This window comes from Dendrobates tinctorius, unplaced genomic scaffold (assembly GCF_039654945.1).
Source record: "Dendrobates tinctorius isolate UK_male_01 unplaced genomic scaffold, ASM3965494v1 ptg000156l, whole genome shotgun sequence".
Taxonomy (NCBI): Eukaryota; Metazoa; Chordata; class Amphibia; order Anura; family Dendrobatidae; genus Dendrobates; species Dendrobates tinctorius.
In genome coordinates this window covers 23,604,979-23,617,396 of record NW_027361823.1, presented here as the reverse complement: position 1 = coordinate 23,617,396, position 12,418 = coordinate 23,604,979, and the positions used below count along the sequence as shown (strand labels likewise).

At 44.8% G+C, this 12,418-nt stretch overlaps 1 protein-coding gene across 1 annotated transcript in view; it reads left to right on the top strand.

The window, feature by feature from the left end:
• Window positions 1–12,418, top strand: part of CCDC6 (coiled-coil domain containing 6) — a 64,384-nt gene that overhangs the window by 47,370 nt on the left and 4,596 nt on the right. The window contains exons 4-7 of the mRNA XM_073548268.1: window positions 3,651–3,754; window positions 4,539–4,699; window positions 8,582–8,738; window positions 9,617–9,717. Of these exons, the coding sequence (XP_073404369.1) occupies window positions 3,651–3,754; window positions 4,539–4,699; window positions 8,582–8,738; window positions 9,617–9,717 (523 nt within the window). The remainder of the gene's footprint in view (window positions 1–3,650; window positions 3,755–4,538; window positions 4,700–8,581; window positions 8,739–9,616; window positions 9,718–12,418) is intronic.

Sequence of the window (12,418 nt, the reverse complement as noted above, 5' to 3'; positions counted from 1 at the left end):
ACCTGTGGTTTGCACACGTAAGTTTTTCATTTTTTCAGGAATGACGGTTAGGCCTAATTCCGGAACTGCGGTTGACCTGCACTTACTGGGAAATCATTGTTCGCGGGTAATAATTGTAATCAGTGATCCCCATCACTAACGTTGTTCAGCGGGTTATCTGCACCTGTAAGCGACAAACGCTGGCCTTTTCAGTGTAGCGCACATGCAGCCACGGACATGTAAGGGCATGACACACCAGTTATTGGCCAATCTCATGTGCCAGAGCCTCACGTGTCCCTCTAGTAAGCCGGACTCGGACCGCGGGGCATGACGGAGTCTCGTTCGTTAACGGAATTAAGCTTGCAATGTGTGCATCTGTTCTGTAGCTGGCATGGTTGAGGTTTCCCAGGTGGAGTCGAATTTAACCGTAGGCTCCACTCCTGGTGGTGCCCTTCTGGACATTCCTTTAAGGTTCAGCTTTGCAACCATACTGCCCACGTAAAACAAACACTTTGCCTTCATGAACGCTGTTTGGAGGGTCATGACTTGTGGGAATAACGCCGCCCAATCAGTTAACCTGCTAGAGAGATCCTTCGTTGCTCCCAAGCATGACATCACACTCCCTAGGAAGAAGGTAATGCCACTGTGGCGACCTTACTCCTGGGGGCGACACAAGTGCACTGATGCCCAGCCACTGCTCGATGAATCTGCTGGTACATTGACCCAGACCACTACATTCCCCTCGCACACTACACGACCTGAATCTGACCCTGATGAAACTCAGGTTACCCTTCCCATATACATCTTACACGGTGACAAAGAGGAAGCTGCAGATGAAAGTGCAGGTTCGGCCCACCCGCCATCAGACACACCACCGTACTATCAGGGGCCCTGTGCCAGTGCCGTCGCCAACGAGTGGGCCCCCCCTGCTTGCCCAGGATCACAGCACTTGCAAAGTTGAAATACTGTGCAGTGAGATGGAAGATGGGGACGACGAGGAGTCCAGACAAGTACAGGGATTCCCTAGCGAGGAGACTTATTTGATTGTTTTCAATGTTGGGACAGCAATTTTTGGGGAGCACTATACTCTGGAGAATGATAGATGGGGCCCACCATACACTGGAACATTCCAAAGGTGGACATCAGACACTGGAGCAGCATTTACAGGGCCCATTATACACTAGAGCATTAGAAATGGGGCCCATTATGTTTGGAGCATTATTTGGGCCCATAAGACAGTGGAGCTTCATCCATGGGGACCAACATATACTGTAGCATTATGTGGAGCTCATCATATACTGTTTCAAACATTATATGGGACCAATGATTCTGTATGGAGAAATAGATGGGCCTCGTCATGAGATGTAAAAAGTGAGGTATTTTTCATTGTACTATACCGCTATTTCTCTGCCGTATCGGAGCATGATGAGTTGTAGTATGTGTTAAAGGGGCGCTCTTTCGCCCAGGGCACATGAAAACCTGGAGCCAGCCCTCCCCCCCCCACAGTCTGTAGCCAAATAACCCCCATTTTTCAGTGCGTAACTTGTATTATGAAGTTAATTAAGGTTGACAAGCTTAAGTAAGAAGAATTGATGCTTTTGGCATTCAAATGGGCACTGTAGGTGTGTTTCCTGTCCTCCTCTCACTGCCGACTTTTATTCCCCATTCACTTACATTGGGTTTCGTGTTTCGGGACGACCCCGACTTTTCCCTATAATCGGACGATCTTGCTCGACCCGACTTTTGGAAAAGTCGGGTTTCACGAAACGAAACGCGACCCTATAAAACCAAAAGTCGCTCAACTCTACTGTTGACCATCCTCTCTTACTCTCTAGGCTCCAGTCACTAGGCATTAAGGACACTGCTCTTTCCTGGTTCTCCTCCTATCTTTCCGACCGCTCCTTCAGTGTTCTGTTTTCTGGCTCCACTTCATCTCCTCTTCCTCTCACTGTTGGGGTACCTCAGGGCTCAGTCCTTGGCCCCCTTCTCTTCTCTCTCTACATGGCCCCAATTGGACAGACAATCAGCAGATTTGGCTTTCAGTACCATCTTTATGCTGATGACACACAACTGTACACATCATCCCCTGACCTTACCTCCGCTGTACTACAGAACGCCACTGACTGTCGGCAGTCTCCAACATCATGTCCGCTCTCTATCTGAAACTCAACCTCTCCAAAACTGAACTACTTCTGCTCCCGCCATCTACTAACCTCCCTAAATCTGACATTTCCCTCTCTGTGGGTGGCACCATAATAACACCCCGACAGCAGGCGCGATGTCTGGGTGTTATGTTTGACTCCGATCTCTCCTTCACCTCCCATATACAATCTCTTGCCCGCTCGTGCCGCTTACACCTAAAGAACATCTCTAGAATCCGCCCTTTTCTCACCATGGAAACAACAAACTCTCACTGTCGTCCTGATCCACTCCCGCCTGGACTACTGTAATGCTCTATTAAATGGCCTCCCTCTCACTCGACTCTCCCCTCTCCAGTCTATCCTTAATGCAGCAGCCAGGGTTGTCCATCTGGCTAATCGTTACTCAGACGCGTCCGCTCTTCGCCAGTCGTTACACTGGCTGCCAATTCATTACAGGGTACAATTCAAAGTACTTGTTCTCACCCACAAAGCTCTCCACAGTGCGTCACCCCCTTACATCTCCTCCCTCATTTCTGTCTATCGGCCTAACCGACCGCTGCGCTCTGCAAATGACTTTCGACTAACCTCTGCCCTAATCCGTACCTCCCACTCCCGACTCCAAGACTTCTCCCGTGCTGCGCCAATCCTCTGGAATGCTCTACCCCAAGATATTAGGACCATCCACAATTTGCATAGTTTTAGGCGCTCGCTCAAAACACATTTGTTCAGAGCGGCCTATCACATTCAGTAATCAAAGTCATTTTATGTTTGTGTGTGTAGCCCATTCACTATCTCCATCTAACCCCCACCCCCTGAAGATGGCTGGACCATCATTGTAAATACATCATTGTAAATATAAACCTGTGCTTTGTATCTCCCCCACCTCATTGTAGATTGTAAGCTCCCACGAGCAGGGTCGTCTTATTTCGCTTTAATTATTGTATTAACGTTGTTACTTATGACTGTTGTGTTTGAAACTGTTCAACTATAAAGCGCTGCGGAATATGTTGGCGCTATATAAATAAATATTATTATTTTTATTATTAACTGATGTGAACGGATGCCACACGGATCCGCAAAATGAGGAAATTTAAAGGAACCGCTGGGGGGGAGAGAGTCAATGGGGAAAAAAACGGATCCGCCAAAAAAAATGGCGGATCCGTTTTTTTCTAAACCTGGCGGATTTTGACTGATTGTTATAAACGGAGGTGTGAAAGAGGCCTAATGAATTTTCAGCTGTGTCCACTAGATGGCACTAGACTGTAGTAGGTCACAGCCTCATGGTGCAATCGGGGAGAGACTTAGAAATTATGCTATTAGATTATGGTTTTCATCTGGTTATTGAAGTCGGGGTACATAGCGGTAGGCCAAATTGTTTGCACCTTAAAGCAAGGCCTTCACTTATTAAAGTAGGTAATGAAATGGCTCTTTTTACTGGTTGTCTTAGATAAATGATCGGTTTTCTTTTGTCCCAGTCTCAATCGTTCTGCATCTGTTCATTTTCTAACCGATTTATTTGTATACATTCAGCTAAGAAGAGAAAAGATTGACCTCGAAAACACCCTGGAACAAGAGCAAGAAGCACTAGTTAATCGTCTCTGGAAGAGGATGGACAAACTTGAAGCTGAGAAAAGGTTGGCTTTTCATGCGGAGGTTTTATGAGTAGCTACTAAATAATGGCTGCATTGGAGAAAAACTGTTTTTAAGATGACCGATGTTGTGATCGTACGACGACTCCTTCCCATCCATTACAGACCCATAGGCAATGATCGAGTCAGAAATTAAACAAGTGCCCCTCTGCTCCATTCACTGTGGGGTTGCAAAGTGCATACTCTGCATCGCTTTGTGGTCTCAGCAGTCAAACCTCCAGGAAAATGGCGACGCAACTTTGTATTTTTACAAATTCCTGAAATTTTTCACTACTTAAATAGAAAAAAAAATGCAAAACTGTACATGCTTGCGTACTTGTACTGACCTGGGAAATACTGTTGCCGGGTCAGTTTTACCATATAGTGAACATGGATAAATAGAAACCAAACAATTGTGGAGATTAGGGAAAAGCAGGTGGCAAGGTGTATTTAAATGATTGGCTAAGATGTATGCAGACATTGAATATGACATTTGAACTTCATTACTGCTACATTGAATATGCTTTCTAATAAGGAAGGTACTTGACAAATTGGCCAGTTCACGAGAGCCCATCAACCACGTCAAGATGACCTTTCTTTGATGGGACTCTAAGGAATATGTATCAAAATATGCCTCTCCCAGGTTAAAAGGTTACAAGTGCATTCATAAGTATTACTGAATCATAACTGTGCATTTAATGTCACTGTTTGTGTTGTGCACCCTGTAAATGTTTACCTGTCAGCCAATAACTTATGTGCTAAGCCTTATTGCTGTATGTCGTCTCTACAGGATTTTGCAAGAAAAATTAGACCAACCAGTGTCTGCTCCACCTTCACCCCGCGACATATCGATGGAGATCGACTCCCCAGAAAACATGATGAGACACATACGTTTCCTTAAGAATGAAGTAGAAAGGCTAAAGAAGCAGCTGAGAGCCGCTCAGCTACAGCGTAAGTACACCCGCTCTGTGTCTTTTGTGGATGATTCATGAGTGTCCACGTGGGTCTGATGTGCAAATGGAAAATCTGCTCTATAATACAATATCTCTGTTGTGGATGCTCTTTTACAAAATCTCACACACGATGGTGCAGAGGAAATCTGCAGGGTAAATTTGAACGGCCAGCGCGTCACATTTGAACCTGTCAGGATTTTGCTGCTGCGGTAATACTGTGTGTAGACACAACCTAGTGTTATTTGTAAATCCTGTATTGATTGGCATTAATTGGCGAGCAAAAATGCATCCTGTATTTTTCCTCTCCAAATACAGTTTATAAGACAACACTTGTATTGAGCTTTTCTCCCAATAGACTGAAAGCTCAGAAAATCTTCAGAAAATGAAACTTTATAAATGTACTGACCTTGAATTACAGAATTCATAGTTCTGAGGCGATCGTTCAAGATTTAGTATGGTTTCTCTAGTGATTTCTGCGTATTGTTAGTGAGCAGCTTGTATTTATAAAGCGAAGACTCCATCCGTTCTGACATATTGTACACATATTTAAAGGATTAGTCCGAAAACCCAAAAGTAAATTTCTATTAAAACGAAAAACCGAATATCTTTTCTAATTTAAGTCATGGGAAAAATTCCCCACCATTCACTCTGTACTGCAACTTTATGGTTCTGTTTATATTACCGTCTTCCTATGACTATTCCTTTTGAGTATCCAATCATACACTGTGGATTCTCAAACAAATCGTCATCTGCTGGCGGAAACTGCGGTCGCTCTCCTTTCTGTCCTGTAACAAAGTGTCAGCGGTGGACAAACTGGGACATCCCGACGCTCCTCGTACTTCGTTTGCCGCTTTGAAATGAAGCGTCATCAGGGGCAGTGACTCATTTGTTCTCTTGACCCAAGAAATGAGACGTCCGTTTTGTAGGCTGGGCTGTGTATTTTCTACTGCCCGGCTGTAAATGCCGCATGCTCAGGACGCGCTTCCTTGCATTCATTACACACCGCCTTTACTGCAGCTCTACTTGTTCTCCTAGCTCATAAAACAAGACCTCACCAATGACCTCCATTTCATTAGCTGGACATTCTCTTGCCCTCGTCACTTTTCTCTTCATTTCCTCCTCAGCGTGATCCTGCCAGTAAGCTGTGATGGGTTTGATTCCTTTGCACATGCACCCATTTTCATCCCGCAAATGTCTTTATCAGAGTCCCTGATTGTTTCTTTACTGGGCAATGGGGTTGTGTAATTTTCAGACATTTGTTGTACTTAAGGCCCCGTTACACATAACGATGTCCCAGCGATCCCACCAACGATCCTGACATGGATGGGATCGCTGGGACATCGTTAGGCTGATCGCTGGTGAGCTGTCACATAGACAGCCCCTCCAGTGATCAGGAACAGCGAGCACGCTGGTTTCCAGGGTGAACAGCGGGTAATCAAGAGCCGCACGGCTCTTAGATACCCGCTGTTTACATTGGAAACCAGCGTCGCTGATCACTGGTCTCTCGCTGCCGCACGCAGCGATGCGCGCTGGCCAGCGGGTGACCATCGATCAAAAACCGGCCCAGGACGATCCTGCACGATCAGCGATACCCGGCGGGGGGCCGGTCGCTGATCAATGTCACACACAGCGATTTCACTGGCGAGATCACTGTGGCGTCACAATCAGCGATCTCGCTGGTGATATCGCTGTGCGTGACAGGGCCTTAACCCCTTAACTGTTTCTTTGTGGATGTAACTCCAGGATGACCCAATTGGGCTGTTACATCCAGACTACGGTATTCACCAGTATGAATAAAGGTTTTGACAATTCACCCTTTATGCCACAGACGGGTTTTTTCCGCCCTTCTCACTTCTGATGTTTTTTTTTTTTTTGGTCCTGAGCGTCTTGCTCACAGACACATAAAAAAGTCATTAATGCTGATGATAAATTAAGGTTCTGACCTTTTGTGCTTGGTTTTGCCCTTGACCACTTTTTCTCAGTTTTTTCAGGCGATAAGCACCAAAAAGTTATCAGATTGTAGAATCCTTTTATCTGATGTCATGTTTCATAAAGCGGTGGAAGGGAGTCAGCTGGTTTATAGATGGCCGACATCTAGATCAAGTAGTTTTACTCTTGGAAGTTTAAGGGCAGATAAACTATGGGGGATGGTGTGAACTGGATAGCGCCCAACATGTCTACATCTATTGGTAACCTCTCCCCACACCATGACACTATACATTCCTACAGTTCCATGTGCATTGTGGCTGTCAACCATTCTATCCCGGCTCCATAAACACGGAGATGTTTCCTTCGTTAGCAGAAATAGAACCTTGATTCAGTATCTGTTATGTCGAAGCCACTGGGCTGTGCCTGTACAGTGCCGCAGCTTAGTCACGGCAATTAGTGGGGCTGTACACACTTCTTCCAAGGTCCACATTCTCTTCACTTTTTAATTTCTTCACGACATATGACGTATGCATACATCATGTCATGTCTCCTTGTTTAATTCGGCACTGAGCCTGCGTGTTTTCAGGCACTTGACAGCTGGTCTGATCAGCTGTCATGTGCCCCTTAAAGGCTGTTAGATTGGCAGTCCACGAACGGATTTTAACTGTCAATCTCTGACTGCGGCATTTCACATGATCGCGCTAGAAGTGTGTTACTAGCTCTGCCCATGACCGCGAGGCGCCGATGGGCTGACATGACAACTCTGAGTCTGCACGAGACCCCGTGGTTGTCATTGCCAATCTGCTCTTAGCGCCGCCCTGTGGTCGATGTTCATAGCAGATGATCTATTCTGCTACACCTAGCAGGGATGAAGATCGCAGCTTCAAGCAGATTAGTGAAGCAAATAAAAAAGAAAAAAAAATTATACATATGGGGCATACTTTTGCCCCAATCAAAATAAAACAGTGAAAAAATTTGGTACTGCAGTGTTCAGAATTGCCCAATCGGTAAACTGCCTAACGAGAAATCGAAGCACCAGAATGACTTTTTTTTTGTTTTTTTTTGTCACTGCAATATTACTATAAAATGCAATGACAGGTGATCAAAAGATTGTATGTACCCCAAAATGGTACTGATAAAAGCGTCAGCTTGGTGTGCAAAATAAAGTCCTCATCCAGCTCCAGATCCTGAAAAATGGAGACGCTACGGCCCTCAGAAAATGGCGCTTTAAAAAAAAAAACTTTCGAATTTTGTTCACCTAAATAAAGGACCTATACATGTCTGGCATCTGTGAACTCATAATGACCTGGAGAATCATAATAGCAGGTCAGTTTTAGCATTTAGGAAACGTGGTTTAAAAAAACAATTGTAGAATTACTCTTTTCCTACTTCACCGCGTGAGGAATTTTTTCTGTTTTCCAGTACACACCATATGGTAAAATCAGTGGGGTCGTTCAAAAGTACAACTCGTCCCGCAGAAATAAAAACAAGCCTTTACACGACCATATTGACGGAAAAATAAAAAAAGTTATGGTCTGGGAAGAAGGAGAGTGGAAAGTGGAAAATGTCCTGTCCTGGGGGTGAAGAAGGGGAGTGGAAAATGTCCTGTCCTGGGGGTGAAGAGGTTAATGAGTTTAGGGGTAGGGGAGTTAGTGGTGCTTTGCCGGGAATACTATGCAGACATGGACCGGTCTCTTCCTATGGTAACTGATGGAGCCTGCCGTTCTAACACTGAACTCTATGGCAGCCACTGCATAGACAGAAGGGGGCTGGCCCATGTATATAAATGAGCAATAAGCCAGCCACCTTGGTGGTCTTCATTCAGTCTTCGATCTATATACATTGACTGTCAATTTTTTTTGCCAGAGTAATGGTGTGTCATCAACAAATGGCTGTGTTTATACGCTTTACAATAAAATTCTGTTTTATTAACTACTTTTATCTGATACAGACACCGAGAAAATGGCCCAATACTTGGAGGAGGAGCGCCACATGAGAGAAGAAAACCTAAGGCTTCAGAGAAAACTGCAGAGGGAAATGGAGAGGCGGGAAGCCCTGTGCAGGCAGCTGTCGGAAAGCGAATCCAGCTTGGAAATGGATGATGAGAGGTTACATTTCTTAGTCTATCATGACAATATATAGCAGTGTTGAGCTGTCATTAGTCATACCTCTCATCACAATCATTGCCCACTTATCGCCCATTGAAAAAACACAAGATCATCTTCTGAGAAGCATCATTTTTAAGCACCTGTAGGGATTATAAGATTAGATTTGCTTCCGACAGGATTTTGGTGCATAACCAAAGTACTGGAAACACTTTATTTTATTTTTTTTTATATGGATGAAAATCCTTTTTAAACGAAAGGGGTGCATACATAGGTATTTTCACCTTAATTTTCTGAAAGTGTGACCTATTCAGTGTTTTGTTTTTTTTTGCTGGCCCTTACACATAAGATGGCTATGACAGAGTGCTCATTTGGCCAATAGCTGTATCCCCCAATTCCCTATGGACCTACAGTCATGGATCCGCCCAGCGGATATGTTTCATCTCTGTAGGGAGAGAAGGATTCTTTCTCGCACGTGTCTGGCAGCATTTAGCGCCCAGGGACAAAAGATCGGGCTTGTTGAAATCCATTCTGGTTCATATTGCCCCATGTAAAGTAAACTCTATAATTGCGCCATTTGCCACCTGTGACTCGGAGACATTTTGATGCATTGGTTGTAAGTATGGTGTGTGGATATGACCTGTTGTAGTATCATTGCTCTAATCATTTTCATTAACCATCTTAAAATTGCTCAGATCGTTAATGGTCGTTACATCCATGGCCAACCTCACTGTGCAGTCCATTAAATCTTCCCAGTAGTGGAAGTCTGACACTTATGATTATCATTCAGTAGCCTAAAGGGTTTCCCACCTGCATAGCTGTTACGTCTTCATATATTATGCAGAATGACGGTCAACATCCAACTTCCTTTCTCTCTTTAGGTATTTTAATGAAATGTCGGCACAAGGATTAAGGCCACGAACTGTGTCCAGCCCAATACCATACACACCATCCCCAAGTTCCAGCAGACCCATTTCTCCTGGTAAGTTGTTATATAACTGTATAGCTGTGACTGAGCGCCGCACTGATGGGATTTACGGCTGACCTGTGCACATGTCTACAGCTACAAATAATTGACAAGAAGAAATTAAAAACAAAAATAAGTGATCAGGTTCTTGGTAACTGTCATCATTGGAACCGTTTGTCACCCAATGCTGGAAAGTTATTAGAAATGTAATAGAGACCCCTAATTCTGTAATTTTTTTTGCAAAAGTGGCAACCAAAAATAGAAACAGTATGGCCTCATCAGATAGTCGAATTGTGTATTTGATCATCTGTATTATGGCTGCAAGTCCCAACCTAACCCTAGGATTTATGACTCAGACAAACATGATGCTGATCGTTCGGGTCAGTAGGCTTTATCCCTGAACTTAGAGTTGTAATATCAATTCTATGCGCCCCTGTACAGATGTCTGAGTGATTTCTAGATTAAAGGGAACCTGTCACCAAGTTTGGCCACCACCTTTCAGGCCTGATATTCAGCATTATAGAATGCTGTATAAGTCCCCGATCCAACCTGCAAGATAAGAAAAATAAGTTTTCTTATACTCACCTGCAGGGTGGTCCGGTCCGATGGGTGTCGCAGGTCTGGCCCTCCCCATCTTCTTGCAACGCCGCCCTCCTGCTTGCTTCCTCGCTCCTGGCATCGCACTTCTGCGCAGGTGTACTTATCTGCCCTGTCGACGGCAGAGCAAAGTACCGCTGTGCGCAGGCACCGGGAAAGATCAGAGAGGCCCAGCGCCGGCCCACTGCAGTACTTTGCTCTGCCCTCAACAGGACAGATAAGCACACCTGCGCAGAAGCCCAATGCCGAGGAGCCTGTGAAGCAAGAAGATGGGAGGTGCCGGACCTACGTTGCCCATCGGACCGCCCCCTCGGGTGAGAATAATTTATTTTTCTTCTCTTTCAGGTCTGACCTGGGGCTTATATACAGCAATATAGAATTCTGTAGATAAGCCTGAAAGGCAGTGGCCGCATCTTATAGCGGCCAAAACTGCTGACAGGTGCACTTTAAGTATACAAAAAAGAATAGAAAAGAAAGAAGCTGATGTCAGAATATCCTGTATAGCCATGGATATTTGGATGAACAAGTTTACATGTTTATTTGATGAGGGAAAGGGGCATAAGCAGCTGACATTTATTTAGTGCGTGTTGCATACCTTTGTGTTAACTGAAAATAAGCATTTAACTGTGTAAATATAAAAAAACTGAAAAGGAGTCAGGCTGGTATGTGCTGCATGTGCAGTGTATATACACTCACTGGCCACTTTATTAGGTACACCTGTCCAACTGTGTGTTAAGACTTAATTTCTAATCAGCCAATCACATGGCGGCAACTCAGTGCATTTAGGCATGTAGACATGGTCAAGACAATCTCCTGCAGTTCAAACCGAGCATCAGTATGGGGAAGAAAGGTGATTTGAGTGCCTTTGAACGTGGCATGATTGTTGGTGCCAGAAGGGCTGGTCTGAGTATTTCAGAAACTGCTGATCTACTGGGATTTTCACGCACAACCATCTCTAGGGTTTACAGAGAATGGTCCGAAAAAGAAAAAAAATCCAGTGAGCGGCAGTTCTGTGGCCGGAAATGCCTTGTTGATGCCAGAGGTCAGAGGAGAATGGGCATACTGGTTCGAGCTGATAGAAAGGCAACAGTGACTCAAATTGCCACCCGTTACAACCAAGGTAGGCAGAAGAGCATCTCTGAACGCACAGTGCGTCGAACTTTGAGGCAGATGGGCTACAGCAGCAGAAGACCACACTGGGTACCACTCCTCTCAGCTAAGAACAGGAAACTGAGGCTACAATTTGCACAAGCTCATCGAAATTGGACAGTAGAAGATTGGAAAAACGTTGCCTGGTCTGATGAGTCTCGATTTCTGCTGCGACATTCGGATGGTAGGGTCAGAATTTGGCGTAAACAACATGAAAGCATGGATCCATCCTGCCTTGTATCAACGGTTCAGGCTGGTGGTGGTGGTGTCATGGTGTGGGGAATTTTTTCTTGGCACTCTTTGGGCCCCTTGGTACCAATTGAGCATCGTTGCAACACCACAGCCTACCTGAGTATTGTTGCTGACCATGTCCATCCCTTTATGACCACAATGTACCCAACATCTGATGGCTACTTTCAGCAGGATAATGCGCCATGTCATAAAGCTCGAATCATCTCAGATTGGTTTCTTGAACATGACAATGAGTTCACTGTACTCAAATGGCCTCCTCAGTCACCAGATCTCAATCCAATAGAGCATCTTTGGGATGTGGTGGAACGGGAGATTCGCATCAGGGATGTGCAGCCGACAAATCTGCGCCAACTGTGTGATGCCATCATGTCAATATGGTCCAAAATCTCTGAGGAATGCTTCCAGCACCTTGTTGAATCTCTGCCACGAAGAATTGAGGCAGTTCTGAAGGCAAAAGGGGGTCCAACCCGTTACTAGCATGGTGTACCTAATAAAGTGGCCAGTGAGTGTACATGTGTATGTGCAGTGTGTGTATATACATGTGTGTGATGACATGATTATATTTGAATAAATGTTTGTTTGGTTTTTTATTGTGTTCAAGAATAACTGTGAGCTCTTGTTCATGGAGGAAAGACATCCCCTGACTATAAGCCTTAACGCATCTTGCAGAGCAAAAAATAATATAAGACCTTGTATTATTTTCGGAGAAACACGGTAG